Source organism: Electrona antarctica (assembly GCF_951216825.1).
Source record: "Electrona antarctica genome assembly, chromosome: 20".
NCBI classification, from domain to species: Eukaryota; Metazoa; Chordata; class Actinopteri; order Myctophiformes; family Myctophidae; genus Electrona; species Electrona antarctica.
Window position 1 is genome coordinate 38588136 of NC_136801.1, and position 18768 is coordinate 38606903.

The window sequence follows — 18768 nt, forward strand, 5'->3', positions numbered from 1 at the left end:
CGTTGAAAGCCCACGTCTCGTTACTTAAAGGACCACTTCACCACTTTTCAACATCTCTTCATATAATTGGTCCTCACTAATGATCATGATAAAACACCACAATTTTTTCCTACTCAGTCTGTGTCTCATAGGAGGGCTTTGGACAGTTCGGACACCCGTCCACCAGTGACATCATCATTAGGCAGATTTCTTTTTGTTTTGATTTGTTTTAAAATATATTTAGATTTGTATTATCGTGAGAACGATGGCTTCAACTTTTACATTGCAACTATCAACTTCAAAATCTAAAAATGGGTCAGAAAGACCTCACAGACACGCAAGTCTACAGTTGATTTAATGAACTGTATGTATTTTGACTGGCCGTGATGCTGTTGAAATGCCTGATTCATGTGCCGAAAATAGCCGATCTACAAAGCTCACAATGTGTCGCGAATCGTGATGCAACACGTTGTGAGCTTGTAGATCGGCTATTTTTGCCTTTTCGGAGAGTAGCACCTGCACACAACCAAGCATAAAATGACTTGTCATTAAGTTATACTGGATCTCTTCTCCACTAGTATAGTCCCTCCATAACATTCTAGTCTAGTTTTTATTTGTCAACGACATTTTCAGTATATGTCATCATAGCTTATATTTTATTTAGCTTTCGTCAGTTAAAAATGTAGTCGACATAATTCTTTCGTCATAGAAAGTATAGTTAGAAAGCTAGACAAATCTAGACAGACATATGTATCCAAACTTGACACACAGTAAGTCATTGGATTTTGTTTGGGTTGATTTCTCGTGTCATATGAAAGCAGGGAATCATAGCTTCAAGTTGACATATTGGTTGTTCAGTTTGACCCACCCGTTTTGGAGATATGGCTTATAGAGTAAGGTCTTGCAGAACAACAGCGAGTTGAGAAAACAGGCTTGAAAGGTTCACTTCTGTTTGATTGATTAATTGAAGTATTTATTAACAGATTGGAGAATTACTGTACATTTCAAGCACAACTCAATACAAAACTGTTAACTGTGGCACCATAAAGCATTACACTTGTTTACAATAGGGTCCACCATGTTCAATTCATCATAACTGTGGTCTCTAACCTTACACCTAACCACATGTTTAAGCATTTATTTCATATTTACATGTCGATTTCAGCTCTGACATTTATTTCAGACATGCTCTAGTATGTGAAGAGTCTGCCTGTGCTATTAACCCATTTTGGGGCGGGAACCCCTTTTGGTGTTAGCATTATGTTATGCTTTAGCTATTGAAAAATAGCAGATCTACAAGCTCATAGCGCGCCACCGAGTGGCGCGCTACGAGCTTGTAGGTCTGCTATTTTTGAAAAATCGAAGAACCACTGACATAGAAACATAGCTTTTTCAGAAAACTGTCAGGATGTAGAAGACATTTTTAGAATCTGAAAAAGAAAACAGTTTTTCTCCTCTCCTGAACAGTTAGTCTTGCCGCCATGACTGTCTCTGTATCAAAAAGAGTCACATATTATTGCGTTGACGTGGCCGTGCATGTGTGCATGTGCATGTGTCATGCACATTCATCGCCCTCTTCCTCTTTTGGTTCTTCCTCTCGCTTTTCAATCTCCATCTCTCAGGTGGTCTTTACACGAGAACGGTGTTCATAGAAAACGGCAAAATAACCCATTTAGGCCTGTCGTCGAAATTTATAAAATGTCTTCTAAATCCTGACGATTTTTCAAAAATAGCAGACCTACAAGCTCCGAGTGGCGCGCTACGAGCTTGTAGATATGCTATTTTTCAATAGCTAAATTATAACATAATGTTTAAAACACCAAAAGGGGTTCCCGCCCAAAATGGGATAAAGTATCGTTTGCTGGTGTCCCTTTAGACGAGAACGGCGTTTTCAGGAGGTGAAAACGCGACAAAGTGAAAACACCTCCCTGGTTCTTTCATCTTGTACGTGGGTGACTGGTCTATCTTGGCAGCCCGTTAGCGCCACCTATAGCGTCATTATAGAGCGTCGCAGTCGCGCCCCCTCGAGAGACCCGGAAAAGAAATCCCCGTTCATTTTCCTCATAGACTTTTCAGAAAGTATTTATTTAAAGACGTTTACGCCGCGGACAAAGCAAACTCTTGTCGTGACAAATCATGACAATAAACACAATGTTTTGGGCCAAACAAATAATTAGAAAGTAGAAAAAAAACAGCAGGTTACAATACTTTTTTTGTTGTTTTTCTTCATTGTAATTATTTGTTTGGTCCAAAATATTGTGTTTGTTGTCATGATTTGTCACGACTCGGCTTCGCTTCGTACGACGCTTAAAAGGTCTTTAAATAAATACTTTTTGAAATGTCTATGGGAAAAATGCATTGGGATTCATTTCCTGGGCCTGGCGTCGTCATGAAAGGGGGCGGGACTAAGACGCTCTATAGCGTTTTCATAAAGTGTGCGTTCTCGCGTAAAGGGTCAATACAAAAATGAGAACGCAACGGGACTTTGCCGTTTTTATCTGGAGACCGTTGGCGTCTAAAAGAGGCCTCAGTCTCAGCCATAAAAAAACAGGCTCATCTCCTGCAGCTGTATCTTCAAGATTGGAGCTGTCACACACCTCCTTTGAATAGAAAACGAATGGGTTCAAATATAGACATGAAAGTGCCTCAGCCGTCTTGCTTTATACTGCCTATATATCCATGGTAACATGTTTCACTCTAGTATATACCTGGAGAATGATTGATGGTTACATCCATCTATCTCTCTCTCTCCAGTATATCTACACATGCAGTATACCAGGGGTTGTCAAAGTGGGTAACTACGTCCTTTAGTTATTAAAATTAAAAAAAAATCTTCTAAATCCTTCAGTTTTCTGAAATAAATATTTTCACGATTTTTCAAAAATAGCAGACCTACAAGCTCGTAGCACGCCACTCGGTGGCGCGCTATGAGCTTGTAGATCTGCTATTTTTCAATAGCTAAAGTATAACAGAATGCTTGAAACACCAAAAGGGGTTCCCGCCCAGAATGGGTTAAAAATTGCCAAATATTATTTGTGGGGGTTTGTGACATGAAAAAGGTACGGTGTATTCATATGTGACTCATTTGATACAGAGGCAGAGAGTACAGAGACTAACTGTTCAGGAGAGGAGAAAAACAGATTATTATTATTTTAATCCAAAATGAGTTAATAGCACAGGCAGCCTCTTCACATACTAGAGCATGTCTGAAATGTAGCTAGGTGTAGACCACAGAAGTGAACCCTTCAAGCCTGTTTTCTCAACTCGCTGTTTTCTGAAATTACTTTATAAGCCATATCTCCAAAACTGGTGGGTCAAACTGAACGACCAATATGTAAATTTGAAACTATGATTCCCTGCTTTCATACGGGAAAAAAATAAAAACAATTCCAATGACTTACTGTGTGTCAAGTTTGGTCACATATTATGTTATCGCTGATCTAATAAATAAATAAAGGAACGGTTTTGGGACAGGTTTCCACCAGACAGCAAGAGCGCTGGTGATTTCTGCTTCGTCGGACCACCCTCGGAAAACATCTACGATTCTACGTGATCGAAAATAAATGTTTAAAAAGCAACTACAGCAGACTCTCTTTCTGTATGGACGATGGTTACTTTGCTTTGTACAGAAAAGAGTGCCAGTAATGGTTACTTTGCTTTGTACAGAAAAGAGTGCCAGTAATGGTTACTTTGCTTTGTACAGCAAAGAGTGCCAGTAATGGTTACTTTGCTTTGTACAGAAAAGAGTGCCAGTAAATGGTTACTTTGCTTTGTACAGAAAAGAGTGCCAGTAATGGTTACTTTGCTTTGTACAGAAAAGAGTGCCAGTAATGGTTACTTTGCTTTGTAGAGAAAAGAGTGCCAGTAATGGTTACTTTGCTTTGTACAGAAAAGAGTGCCAGTAATGGTTACTTTGCTTTGTAGAGAAAAGAGTGCCAGTAATGGTTACTTTGCTTTGTAGAGAAAAGAGTGCCAGTAATGGTTACTTTGCTTTGTAGAGAAAAGAGTGCCAGTAATGGTTACTTTGCTTCGTAGAGAAAAGAGTGCCAGTAATGGTTACTTTGCTTTGTACAGAAAAAAAGAGTGCCAGTAATGGTTACTTTGCTTTGCACAGAAAAGAGTGCCAGTAATGGTTACTTTGCTTTGTACAGAAAAGAGTGCCAGTAATGGTTACTTTGCTTTGTACAGAAAAGAGTGCCAGTAATGGTTACTTTGCTTTGTACAGAAAAGAGTGCCAGTAATGGTTACTTTGCTTTGTACAGAAAAGAGTGCCAGTAATGGTTACTTTGCTTTGTACAGAAAAGAGTGCCAGTAATGGTTACTTTGCTTTGTAGAGAAAAGAGTGCCAGTAATGGTTACTTTGCTTCGTAGAGAAAAGAGTGCCAGTAATGGTTACTTTGCTTTGTAGAGAAAAGAGTGCCAGTAATGGTTACTTTGCTTTGTACAGAAAAGAGTGCCAGTAATGGTTACTTTGCTTTGTACAGAAAAAGAGTGCCAGTAATGGTTACTTTGCTTTGTACAGAAAAAGAGTGCCAGTAATGGTTACTTTGCTTTGTAGAGAAAAGAGTGCCAGTAATGGTTACTTTGCTTTGTAGAGAAAAGAGTGCCAGTAATGGTTACTTTGCTTTGTACAGAAAAAGAGTGCCAGTAATGGTTACTTTGCTTTGTACAGAAAAAGAGTGCCAGTAATGGTTACTTTGCTTTGTACAGAAAAGAGTGCCAGTAATGGTTACTTTGCTTTGCACAGAAAAAAGAGTGCCAGTAATGGTTACTTTGCTTTGTACAGAAAAGAGTGCCAGTAATGGTTACTTTGCTTTGTACAGAAAAGAGTGCCAGTAATGGTTACTTTGCTTTGTACAGAAAAAGAGTGCCAGTAATGGTTACTTTGCTTGGTACAGAAAAGAGTGCCAGTAATGGTTACTTTGCTTTGTGCAGAAACGAGTGCCAGTAATGGTTACTTTGCTTTGCACAGAAAAAAGAGTGCCAGTAATGGTTACTTTGCTTTGTACAGAAAAGAGTGCCAGTAATGGTTACTTTGCTTTGTACAGAAAAGAGTGCCAGTAATGGTTACTTTGCTTTGTACAGAAAAAGAGTGCCAGTAATGGTTACTTTGCTTGGTACAGAAAAGAGTGCCAGTAATGGTTACTTTGCTTGGTACAGAAAAGAGTGCCAGTAATGGTTACTTTGCTTGGTACAGAAAAGTGTGCCAGTAAAAGATCACAACAATTTAGTGTGGATGAGAGTACACACACTGTGTGCTCTTATGAATGGCTCTCGATGGTAGGGGAACGGACAGCGCTCGATACACTCAAAATTAACCTATTTTGACCTGAGATCAGATTCTAAAAATGTCTTCTACATCCTGACAGTTCTCTGAAAAAGCTATGTTTCTGTGTCAGTCGTTCTTCGATTTTTCAAAAATAGCAGACCTACAAGCTCATAGCGCACCACTCGGTGGCGCGCTATGAGCTTGTAGATCTGCTATTTTTCAATAGCTAAAGCATAACATAATGCTAACACCAAAAGGGGTTCCCGCCCCAAAATGGGTTAACCATTATTTTAAACTTTGTTTGAAGGGAAGACCTCCGCACACTCGACTTACTATTATGACAACAGCTGCGTCGGCGACAAAGCAGCAGAATGCAGAAACTTTAGCTGTTGAACAACAGCAGATCTACAAGCCGACGAGCTTGTAGATCTGCTATTTCTTTTTAATCGTGAAAATGTGCCGCAAATCTTTGAATATTATATTCTTTCACAGTGAACGTTTTTAACTAAAATCTTTGCATCTAGGGGTATACCCGAAAAACAACATATTTTCAGATGGGGTTCGGCGGCCAAATACATATAATCTTTTGGGGTCCTTGACATGAAATAGTTTGAGAACCAACTGACACAGAAATGATTTAGAAGACATTTTGTAGAATCTGTTCTCAGGTCTTAACCCCTTTTGGTGTTAGCATTATGTTATGCTTTAGCTATTGCAAAATAGCAGATCTACAGTGGCACGCTACGAGCTTGTAGGTCTGACTGACATATAAACATAGCTTTTTCAGAAAACTGTCAGGATGTAGAAGACATTTTTAGAATCTGAACTCAGATCAAAATGGGTTAATAATAACAAAAGTGGTGGGCTTGCTGCTGTGTCTGTTGAATGGATGGGGGAAAGAGGACAAGGGGAAAATCACAGGGGCATTCTTCCATCAACACGAGCACAAAAACAAAAAAACAGTGCCATCATCTGGTACTTGTTACGTTGAGCCATTAGTGTGGTTTGTTGACTACAAGGTGAAATTCAGACAGACAGACAGACAGACATACAGACAGACATACAGACAGACAGACAGACAGACAGACAGACAGACAGCTGTAGTGGGTGTTAAATCCGTCCGAAGGACCAACAGGCCGTCCGTTTGGCTATTTTGTGTGATCACGTTTTTATTTAGATTGTGTAGGGTAAGTTATGGATTCTTTTTGTTTTACTACGGTATGCTTATTAACACTTAGTTAATTGATTGTAGAACAGCTTCCCTCCCAATAACGAGTTACACGGGCTACGTTTTCGTTGTTTAATTCGCGTTTTTAATACGTTTTAAGACTTACAGGGTTTCCATCGGACAGAGTGGGATAGGTGACGCGTTCGGATGATATCACCGGGAAAAACATCCGTCACATGGCATGCAAAGGCTTCTGGGAAATCGAGGCCCAATGCATTCCAATGGCGGTTGTTGATCGCCACGTTGGAATATTTTTCAACAGTACGACAAAGGATCACACCATTTCAAAACGGATTTTCACGAAAAGGAACGATGATGTTAGCGCGGTGGTGCTTCAAAGGTTAGTGAAATCTAGGCGGTCAACGATTAATACATTCCGCAGTCAAACTCTCCTATGGCGCTCGCTGCCATTGACGTGTTTCGCGTGTTTTTAGGTTTTTATTGATTCAGAATGGTCTCGCATCTATCTATCTATCTACCGGCTATCCCTTTCTCTGGGTAACGCTACATACGTAGGTACCGGTACATACCGTACATACATAAGTACGCACACATACAGAGACGTGGTGCATTCACCAACATTGTAAGATGTTTTACTCATTAAAATAAGAGTGGAAATTGAAACGCAGACAAACAATAAATAAATATCCAGTACCTTCGAAGAGAGAGTAGGGCCTGTCAGGGATGCGACAGCCGTGGGTTCCGTAGTCTAAACACCACTCAGCAAACTACAGGAGGCAGGAGGGGACAAAAAACACCAATGTCAAAACACCAGTGTCCATGTGCTATATACACTTCGAGCACAAGGACATTAACCCATTTTGGGCGGGAACCCCTTTTGGTGTTAGCATTATGTTATGCTTTAGCTATTGAAAAATAGCAGATCTACAAGCTCAAAGCGCGCCACCGAGTGGCACGCTACGAGCTTGTAGGTCTGCTATTTTTGAAAAATCGAAGAACGACTGACATAGAAACATAGCTTTTTCAGAAAACTGTCAGGATGTAGAAGACATTTTTAGAATCTGATCTCAGGTCAAAATGGGTTAAAGGAGCAATTCACGCATTTTCAACTTCTCTTCATATATAATTGGTCCTGACTATAATCATAGCTCATTACAATATGGGACATTTCCCTTCTACTCGGTTTGCGTGTCCGAGGAGGGCAGCTGTTGTGGGCAGTTCAGAAACCCCGCCTACCCAGTGACATCACGTCAGGCTTTCTATTCCAGGAAAGTTAGCATCGCCATGCTATGATGGAAGCCACTGTTCTCCCGTTAATAAAAACAAACACAACTTTGTCCTCACTGAGGACCAATTATACAAAGTTAGGTTGAAAAGGGGTAAAGTCGTCCTTTAACCCATTTTGACCTGAGATCAGATTCTAAAAATGTCTTCTACATCCTGACAGTTTTCTGAAAAAGCTATGTTTCTATGTCAGTCGTTCTTCGATTTTTCAAAAATAGCAGATCTACAAGCTCGTAGCGCGCCACCGAGTGGCGCGCTACTAGCTTGTAGATCTGCTATTTTTCAATAGCTAAAGCATAACATAATGCTAACACCAAAAGGGGTCTCTAAGTTGAGATTATGATTATTATAATGATTTTTTTTAAAAGCAAGACATTTGGTGTAGAGGTGAATCAAGGGGGGTGGGGGATGGGACGCATGCCAGACCGCAAAAGAACATGGAGGCGCGGCCTTTGCGCTTAAAGGCAGGCCCTATCTATCTATCTATCTATCAATAAATCAATCAATCAATCTATAGTATCTATCTATCTATCTATCTATCTATCTATCTATCTATCTATCTATCTATCAACATATGAGGTACCTTAGCATGTTAACCCAATCCAAGCCAAGGAACGACAGGTTACGTATTAAGCACTATAGCCCCCTGTGCCAGGACGTAATTTTGCGTCTTATAAAAAAATAGAAACGCTGGCCACTGGTCTGCGTTTCTATTGTAGTGTACTGGCATTAGTGTACATTGTAGATCTGCTATTTTTCAATAGCTAAAGTATAACATAATGCTTTAAAACACCAAAAAGGGTCCCCGCCCCAAAATGGGTTCAAAAGGGTTAAACGCGCACCTTGCATGCGCGGTACAGATACTTCCTCTCCTGGGTGAGCTGGTAGAGCGCCAGGAGGGCGTACGCGTTGCCGGCGGTGCCGTGGCAGATCCCGTAACCTTTCCTCAGCAGGCCTCGGCTCCAGATCACCTCCCCGCACTCCACCGCGTCACGCAGGTACTTCTCCTCCTTGAACAGCTAGTGGGAACACACAGGAATCGTTTTTTTTAATTAGTCTGCACATTTAATCACACATCAATCACACGCTCACTCACACGTGTCACAATAGTACGCACCGAAGTGTTGTTTTTAAGCAGAGATAAGCTCACTGTATTGTCTATTTTAGGTTTGGTGTAGAGGGGAAAAAGAAGGGTGTCTAGTATAGGGCCCTGGGGACGTGCACCGGTCAATTAAGTATACAGGGTGTTAGTGGTTAAATGCTTAATTTAGTGTCCGGGTAGCCCAGTCGGTACAGCTCTCGCCTTTGGACAACAAGAGTAGAAGAGACAGCAGTTATCAGCAGCCAGACTGCCCCTAATCTCTGGTGCCCTGTTTGAACCAACGAGGTCAGATCTATTCCAGGGAGTCCAGAACAGAACAGGGCCATCATGGGGTTGGGTTGGGTCAGAAGACAGCCGCCCACCGAGAACACACGCTGGGACAACAATCTGTCCAATAAGAGCCTCCTGGTCCCGGTCATAACACTGAGTCACATAGCAGCTGTTGGCTCTGCGACGCAGCGACGTGTACCAACATCAGCATTCATATCGCCTCTCTCTGTCGGGTGCAGAACAGTCACTTTAAAAAAATTACTCTGGTCGAGATGAGGGCCTATTTGCCAGACCCGGTCACAAATGTCTTCTAAATCCTGACAGTTTTCTGAAAAACCCATGTTTCTATATCAGTGGTTCTCAAACTATTTAATGTCAAGGACCCCTAGAATTATATGTATTTGGCCGCCGACCCCCCATCTGAAAATATGTTGTTCCAGGAACGCCCCTGCAGAAGCAAAGATTTGAATTAAAAACGTTCTGAAAGAATATATATTCAAAGATTTGCGCCATATTCACGATTTTTCAAAAATAGCAGACCTACAAGCTCGTAGCGCGCCACTTGGTGGCGCGCTATGAGCTTGTAGATCTGCTATTTTTCAATAGCTAAATTATAACAATGTTTAAAACAACAAAAGGGGTTCCCGCCCAAAATGGGTTAAAGCAGTGGTTCCCAAACTTTTTCAGCCCCGTGACCCAAAAACAGAAATTAGATATTCGCCCCCCGGGACCCAAACTAGTGAAAACAGCAGATCTACAAGCTCACAACGTGACGCTTTGCGCCACGTCGTGAGCAGATCTAAAACGTGGCAGCGAGCGACGTGTTTTTAGAGCTTGCAGATCTGCTACTTTGGATACGTTTGTGTGACGCTGTAGAAATATCAAGTAGGACATACATTTATTTAAGAAAAGATAAGCGGTTTGTGCCCGAAAGCAACGATATGGATCTGCATGCATAACTACAACGTAATCTTTAGCCACAAAGTTCTGCAGTCTGCGGAAAACCTGGACCGTCAAGAATAATAATGCACCACAGTGGTAGTCTGTTTATTTTATCCTTTTTTTTGTGTTCTTATATCAGTGATGTACTGTGGAAGTGGGCCCTCCACTCGGCCTTTCACCCCTGATGTATTGTGGAAGTGGGCCCTCCACTCGGCCTTTCACCCCTGATGTATTGTGGAAGTGGGCCCTCCACTCGGCCTTTCACCCCTGATGTATTGTGGAAGTGGGCCCTCCACTCGGCCTTTCACCCCTGATGTACTGTGGAAGTGGGCCCTCCACTCGGCCTTTCACCCCTGATGTATTGTGGAAGTGGGCCCTCCACTCGGCCTTTCACCCCTGATGTATTGTGGAAGTGGGCCCTCCACTCGGCCTTTCACCCCTGATGTACTGTGGAAGTGGGCCCTCCACTCGGCCTTTCACCCCTGATGTATTGTGGAAGTGGGCCCTCCACTCGGCCTTTCACCCCTGATGTACTGTGGAAGTGGGCCCTCCACTCGGCCTTTCACCCCTGATGTATTGTGGAAGTGGGCCCTCCACTCGGCCTTTCACCCCTGATGTACTGTGGAAGTGGGCCCTCCACTCGGCCTTTCACCCCTGATGTACTGTGGAAGTGGGCCCTCCACTCGGCCTTTCACCCCTGATGTACTGTGGAAGTGGGCCCTCCACTCGGCCTTTCACCCCTGATGTATTGTGGAAGTGGGCCCTCCACTCGGCCTTTCACCCCTGATGTACTGTGGAAGTGGGCCCTCCACTTGGCCTTTCACCCCTGATGTATTGTGGAAGTGGGCTCTCCACTCAGCCTTTCAGCCCTGATGTACTGTGGAAGTGGGCCCTCCACTCGGCCTTTCAGCCCTGATGTACTGTGGAAGTGGGCCCTCCACTCGGCCTTTCACCCCTGATGTACTGTGGAAGTGGGCCCTCCACTCGGCCTTTCACCCCTGATGTACTGTGGAAGTGGGCCCTCCACTCGGCCTTTCACCCCTGATGTACTGTGGAAGTGGGCCCTCCACTCGGCCTTTCACCCCTGATGTGCTGTGGAAGTGGGCCCTCCACTCGGCCTTTCACCCCTGATGTATTGTGGAAGTGGGCCCTCCACTCGGCCTTTCACCCCTGATGTATTGTGGAAGTGGGCCCTCCACTCGGCCTTCCACCCCTGATGTACTGTGGAAGTGGGCCCTCCACTCGGCCTTTCACCCCTGATGTATTGTGGAAGTGGGCCCTCCACTCGGCCTTTCACCCCTGATGTATTGTGGAAGTGGGCCCTCCACTCGGCCTTCCACCCCTGATGTACTGTGGAAGTGGGCCCTCCACTCGGCCTTCCACCCCTGATGTACTGTGGAAGTGGGCCCTCCACTCGGCCTTTCACCCCTGATGTATTGTGGAAGTGGGCTCTCCACTCGGCCTTTCACCCCTGATGTATTGTGGAAGTGGGCCCTCCACTCGGCCTTTCACCCCTGATGTATTGTGGAAGTGGGCCCTCCATTCTGCCTTTCACCCCTGATGTATTGTGGAAGTGGGCCCTCCACTCGGCCTTTCACCCCTGATGTATTGTGGAAGTGGGCCCTCCATTCTGCCTTTCACCCCTGATGTATTGTGGAAGTGGGCCCTCCACTCGGCCTTTCACCCCTGATGTACTGTGGAAGTGGGCCCTCCACTCGGCCTTTCACCCCTGATGTACTGTGGAAGTGGGCCCTCCACTCGTCCTTTCACCCCTGATGTACTGTGGAAGTGGGCCCTCCACTCGGCCTTTCACCCCTGATGTACTGTGGAAGTGGGCCCTCCACTCCAAAGTGCCTCTCCTTGCTAGCAAGACGGATGACGGGGGGCCAAAATAGCAACACATCAGCATGTGCCCAGTGGCTGGCTAATGGGCCATGGGTGAGGCAGATTACAATGCATTTCTGTGGAGTGAGTGCAAGCAACGGCGTGTGTGTGTGCGTGCGTGCGCCAGCCTCTGACTATAGAAAGACACCATTGCAGGGGGAAGAACATTGCAGTGTGCATAATATTGACGTCCTAAATGTGGGCCATATGCAAATGTCTCTCCACCATTACTAACCAGGCAACTTCCAAAGCTCTCACCAACCACGGGGAAACATATACATGTCCATTTTTTTAACGATATTTTCCAAACCACAAAATACCACAATAACCCATTCTGGACGGGAACCCCTTTTGGTATTTTAACTAAGCATTATGTTATACTTTAGCTATTGGAAAATAGCAGATCTACAAGTTCATAGCGCGCCACCGAGTGGCGCGCTACGAGCTTGTAGGTCTGCTATTTCTTTTAAATCGTAAAAATGCGGCACAAATCTTTGAATATATATTCTTTCAGAGCGAACATTTTTTTTTATTTCGACGTCAGGCCTAAATGGGATAATACTAATAATGTGTGGCATTGTGTGTGTGTGTGTGTGTGTGTGTGTGTGTGTGTGTGTGTGTGTGTGCACTGCATGGCTTCTGGCAGTGCAGATGCTCGCCGCTAGGTGATGCTGTTGTTCATGCCATGGTGATGGAAGAGAGCGGTGTGGTGCAAGGGAAAGTTACTGTTATCTCATAGAGCAGTGGTTCTCAACCAGTGGTCCGGGGACCACCAGTGGTCCTTGAGGCGGATCCAGGTGGTCCCCATGCTAAATGACGGAGAGTTGGTAACCAAATGGACCAAGTGTCCCTGTAATTAGTATCATTGGTAACATCTGTGAAGTATATAGGGAAGGGGCAATATAGAGCCCATTGCGTTAATCTCAAATAATTGTGATTGGCCGATTACCGTAATAATTCACCCTTTGTCAGCCTTCTGATTGGTCCCTGACTGACTAACCAGCAGGCTCTTTCTGCCTTATTCCGCCCTGGTTCCGCCTTGTTTATGTTGAATTTGATAAAACATCATTTTTGGAAAAAAAACTAAAAACAAACAAGATATGCAGAGTCACCGTGCTGCACCTGTGATGTTCCTTTTTTACTGACACCAAGTTTACAATAACAATTGAGTGCACAGAATATCAATACGACGCAACTGAAAAACCTGTTATTTCAATGGTAGTGGATGGAGAGAGAGGATTTTTGTCCAACCCACGAAACTGCAACCAATGGGTGCGAAGAGGGGCACAACCACGGGCAGGACTTAACCCATTTTGACCTGAGATCAGATTCTATAAATGTCTTCTACATCCTGACAGTTTTCTGAAAAAGCTATGTTTCTATATCAGTCGTTCTTCGATTTTTCAAAAATAGCAGACCTACAAGCTCGTAGCGCGCCACTCGGTGGCGCGCTATGAGCTTGTAGATCTGCTATTTTTCAATAGCTAAAGCATAACATAATGCTAACACCAAAAGGGGTTCACGCCCAGAATGGGTTAATCACACATTAATCACTCACGCGTGTCACAATCGCACGCACCGAAGTGTTGTTTTTAAGCAGAGATAAGCTCACTGTATTGTCTATTTTAGGTTCCATCTCCCAGGGGTCTAGCGCTTTGTAACGGGGACAGACTCCATCTCCCAGGGGTCTAGCGCTTTGTAACGGGGACAGACTCCATCTCCCAGGGGTCTAGCGCTTTGTAACGGGGACAGACTCCATCTCCCAGGGGTCTAGCGCTTTGTAACGGGGACAGACTCCATCTCCCAGGGGTCTAGCGCTTTGTAACGGGGACAGACGCCAGAAGCCAAAAAAAACGTTCGCTCTGAAAGAATATATATTCAAAGATTTGTGCCGCATTTTTACGATTTTTCAAAAATAGCAGACCTACAAGCTCGTAGCGCGCCACTCGGTGGCTATTTTTCAATAGCTAAAGCATAACATAATGCTAACACCAAAAGGGGTTCCCGCCCAAAATGGGTTGACAAAGGGTGCATTACGACAGGCCTATACGATCCGTTTTGGTTTACCTTGTGTGCCATGAGTAGCATGTGGACCATGCCGGGCGCTCCGTGGCACCAGTGGACCAGCCGGTCGCTCTCGTTGCTCAGCGACGACGGGTAGTTGCCCGAGCGGAACTTCTTGTGGCGCACGTAGTCGATGCTGGGCCGCACCAGCTCGGACAGCACGTCCGGGTTCACCTTTGACCCTGGCTGTGTGTGTGTGTTTGTGTTGTGGGGTGGGTGCGTGTGTGTGTGTGGGGTGGGGGGAGCGATTGAAGATGTATAGGGGTGGAAAAAGAAGAGGAGAGAGAAAGAGAGAGAGAGGGAGTGATGAAGGAAAAAAATAAAAGAATTAGTCACTTTAGCGTTTAACCACATTGACCCTTATTTTAAACTTTAGCTGTTGAAAAATAGCAGATCTACAAGCTCATGGCGCGGCACCGAGTGCCGCGCTATGAGCTTGTAGATCTGCTATTTTTGAAAGATCGTGAAAACGGGTGCCAGTCTAGTTTGAAAACCCACCTTTTCAGACTCCACCATGGCCCATTGCGCTTACCCTACCGCCTTAGACAGCACTTTTTAGACTTAGATAGCATTTGAAACAGAATTATAGCATGTCATGTAGACAGCACAATAACAGTACAGCATAGTATAATATATATGTATAGTTTATATGTATAGTGTCATTATATAGATATGTTCTAGTTACGTTCTTAGCTTACGCATGTTTCTTGATAAATGCTTTTTATATATGTGATGTATTCCCATGCTTTTTGTTCTTGCTTAATGTAAATTGCTCTGGATTAAGAGCGTCTGCTAAATGCCTAAATTGTAAATTGTTTGAATACATATTCTTTCACAGCGGACATTTTTAACTCATATCTTTGCTTCTGGGGGGGGGGGTCCCTGGAACAAAATAAATTCAGATGGGTGTCAGCGGGCCAATTACATAATTATAATTTGTGGGGTCCTTGACATGAAAAAGTATGAGAAGTCGAGAACCACTGATGTAGCAAAGAATGGGGGACAAAAGGTGACGAAGAGGGACTTGGTCTTTATTCTGAAAATATGGGAGAGAGAGTTATAGCCGACACGAATAAGCTGCTTTAGGGCTTAAATGTCCATAAAGACTACAAGTTGACAGAAGTAATCCTGAGCTCAACTCTCCATCATTGTGAGAATAATCTTAAACCTTTGACTGTTAAGCCTGATTCATTCCTTTGGTCACAATGACGGTGTCACACACCAAATAGTCTCGTGTAGCCAGACAACTATTCCACAATCTCCGAATACTATATAGAGTCTGGAACTATACACCTCCCGAAATCTGAGTAAGGAACCTGCCATTTCCGTTTACAAAAAATACATTCGATGTTTGTATTTCCATTTATTCTAAGCAGCAAGCTATATATGCTTAGATGTTTTTTTAACCCATTTTGACCTGGGAACGATTCTATAAATGTCTTCTAAATCCTGACAGTTTTCTGAAAAAGCTATGTTTCGGTGTCAGTCGTTCTTCGATTTTTCAAAAATAGCAGACCTACAAGCCAACCCCGCCTCGGGTATGGGCACTGATGACGCGGAGGAGGGAACACGCCCCCAGTGCCCACAGCGGGAATCGAACCCAGGACCTTCTAGCTGTGAGGCGACAGCACTACCGACTGTGCCACCGTGACCCCCCTCGACGTCAGGCCTAAATGGTTTAAGTGAAGGTGGGGGCCGCGTGCATGTGGCCCCCCGGGGCGCCAGTTGCCCATGCGTGTCCCACACTGACAGCACTGTACTTGGTCACATTATGAGGTTTCCACCCGACAGAGACCATACATTCTATATGTAAAGCGAGAGAGAGAGATTGAGATCAAGAGCAATCAGCTCAACGGTAATAACAGCTGGTCATGCGACTTACAACAAAAAGTGCTTCATGGGCATTAACTGCACAGTTGGTGGCTGCTTAACCCGTTGAGAACCGAGAACAGATTCTATATAAATGTCTTCTAGATCCTCAGTGGTTCTCAAAATATTTCATGTCAAGGGCCCCAAATATTATATGTAATTGGCCCACCGACCCGCATCTGAAAGAATGTTGTTCCAGGGACCCCGCAAAAGCAAAGATATGAGTTAAAAATAAAAATGTTCGCGGCCTGGGCCGTGGCTCAGCGGTCCAGGCACCTTGGCTGGTGGTCCAGTCTGGCAGTGTGCCGCGAGTTCGGCTCCCGATCCCGCTTGTAGATCTGATATTTTTCCAACAGCTAAAGTAATGGTTAAACGCTAAGGCGACACTGATGCGTTCCAGGTCTTAATGTATTAACCCATTTAGGCCTGACGTCGAAAAATGTAAAATGTCTTCAAAATCAGTTTTCTGAAAAACTTTGTTTCTGTATCAGTGGTGCTCAATATTCCATGTCAAGGACCCCAAAAATGATATGTAATATGCCTCTGCCCCCCCCATCTGAAAATATGTTGTTCCAGGGACCTCCCCAGAAGCAAAGATTTGAGTTAAAATGTTCACTCTGTAATAATATATATTCAAAGATTTGAGGCACATTTTCACGATTTCTCAATAGCTAAAGTATAACAATGCTTTAAAACACCAAAAGGGGTTCCCGCCCAAAATGGGTTAATGTGATGATAGCTAGAACAGTGTGCCGCAAAGCACTGCGCTCCCACTCCGGCACTTTGATCAGGCCACGCTCCACACAATCTTTTTGAAGACTCTGATCATGATGTTTCTAATTACAGCATTTTCGTCATCTTCTTAAGGTCTATTTTACAGCGCAGCAGATGTTTGATATAGCTCAGAAAAGCAGGACATTGTCTATGTATGAGATCTGTGATGCTTTGATAGCTTTTGAAGCAAATCCGTGTCATCAGCGGAGCCCGAGAGGAGTGAAAGAAATGGAGACAAGACAAGAGAGACGAGAGAAACAAGAGACATTTTGTCCAATGAGATTAACCCATTCTGGACGGGAACCCCTTTTGGTGTTCAGATCTACAAGCTCATAGCACGGCACCAAGTGCCGCGCTACGAGCTTGTAGATCTGCTATTTTTGAAAAACCCGTGAAAATGTGGCGCAAATCTTTGAATATATATTCTTTCAGTGTGAGTTTTTTAACTCATATCGTTGCTTCTGAGTGGTCCCTAGCCTCGGAAACCCAGACGTTTTTTTTATTTCCAGGAGGAAAAATAAGTCTGGGGGCCAAGTCCACTTCAATTCGGCATACAATAGCGCAAACGTCGCTCACTCTCTGCTGATTTCTGATCGTCTGCACCTTTGTTAAATAGGCCTGTCTCACATCCATTCCCTGCCCCCTTTCCACGCCCCCTTTCCAGACCTAGTGGTGTTGACATGACGTCACTCCATAGACATTAGATGTTAAAAGAAAATACCTACATTCAGAAGCCATAAACAACGCTTTTTCTGAAGGTAAACTTTATTCCATTTGTTTTAGCGGTCTTAACATCTTGTTTTCTTCATAATAATATTGGTCTTTTACATTTTAACATTTGGAAACGGCCTTAAATGGTGCAGAGAAAGCAGGGTAGGGATGTAGCTCTGGTCCATGAGTAAGGCTATGGACCAGAGCTACATCCCTACCTGCTTTCTGTGGAACTAGGTGAGTTCCAGTCTAGGTGGTCCCTGGAACAACATTCTTTTCAGATGGGGGGTCGGCGGGCCAATTACATATCATTTCTGGGGTCCTTGACATGAAATAGTTTGAGAACCGCTCATATAGAAACATAGGGCTTTTCAGAAAACTATCAAGATTCAGAAGACATTTAGTAGAATCTGGTCTCAGTCCTAAATGGGTTAACATAACGTCTTATAATAATGAATTGCATTTTTATAGCGCTTTTCCAAGTGCTCAAAGTGCTTTACAATGGTTCATTCATTCATACATTGGGAGGTGAAGCGGCGAACAGTCAAAAAATAGCAGATATGCAAGCTCACACACCGTGTCACTTTGTGCCGTTTGCTGCCACGAGCTTGTATGTGCATCATGCCATTTTTGAACCATTTTGGAAAGATCTTAAAAGTGTGAGAACTACTGATTTAACCCATTTTGGGCGGGAACACCTTTTGGTGTTAGCATTATGTTATGCTTTAGCTATTGAAAAATAGCAGATCTACAAGCTACGAGCTTGTAGGTCTGCTATTTTTGAAAAATCGAAGAACGACCGACATAGAAACATAGCTTTTTCAGAAAACTGTCAGGATGTAGAAGACATTTTTAGAATCTGATCTCAGGTCAAAATGGGTTAAAGGGCATTTGCAGAATCGACAACAGGACTTAATGCCTTTTCTTATTTTGCCTGAGACACTACTGAATGGCTGGCAACTCTAGGGCTTCATTTACTCTCTCACACCACGCTGCATTAAAGTGCAGATGCTACTGGGCTCACACTGTGACGGGAACAGTCTGACTCCCTTTGCGACGTGGACGAACTTGCAAAAATAAAACGCTCAGTCAGGGTTGCAGGCACACTTTTGCGTCAAGAAGCGTCAAGAAAACGCCTGGAACAGGCATCTCTTCCCCGTTTTTGAGCGGATATCATCAGAGGACAAAGAGTGAGCTTGCACTGGTGCCGTCAAGTAACAGCATGTTCTGATTTGTGTTGGCTCTTACCCATTTTGGGAGGGAACCCCTTTTGGTGTTTTAAACATTATGTTATAATTTAGCTATTGAAAAATAGCAGATCTACAAGCTCATAGCGCGCCACCGAGTGGCGCGCTACGAGCTTGTAGGTCTGCTATTTTTGAAAAATCGTGAAAATATTTATTTCAGAAAACTGGAGGATTTTGAATATTT

The 18768-nt window shown here is 43.8% G+C and overlaps 1 protein-coding gene across 2 annotated transcripts in view; it reads right to left on the reverse strand.

Annotated features, from left to right (window-relative positions):
• Positions 1 to 18768, reverse strand: part of lancl2 (LanC lantibiotic synthetase component C-like 2 (bacterial)) — a gene marked incomplete at its 5' end in the record, with an annotated part of 48534 nt that overhangs the window by 6701 nt on the left and 23065 nt on the right. For both annotated transcript variants that reach the window (XR_013788510.1, XM_079489956.1), the window contains 3 exons: positions 7132 to 7204; positions 8564 to 8740; positions 13987 to 14169. Coding sequence is in view for 1 of the 2 variants with exons in the window: in XM_079489956.1 (XP_079346082.1) it covers positions 7132 to 7204; positions 8564 to 8740; positions 13987 to 14169 (433 nt within the window). The remainder of the gene's footprint in view (positions 1 to 7131; positions 7205 to 8563; positions 8741 to 13986; positions 14170 to 18768) is intronic.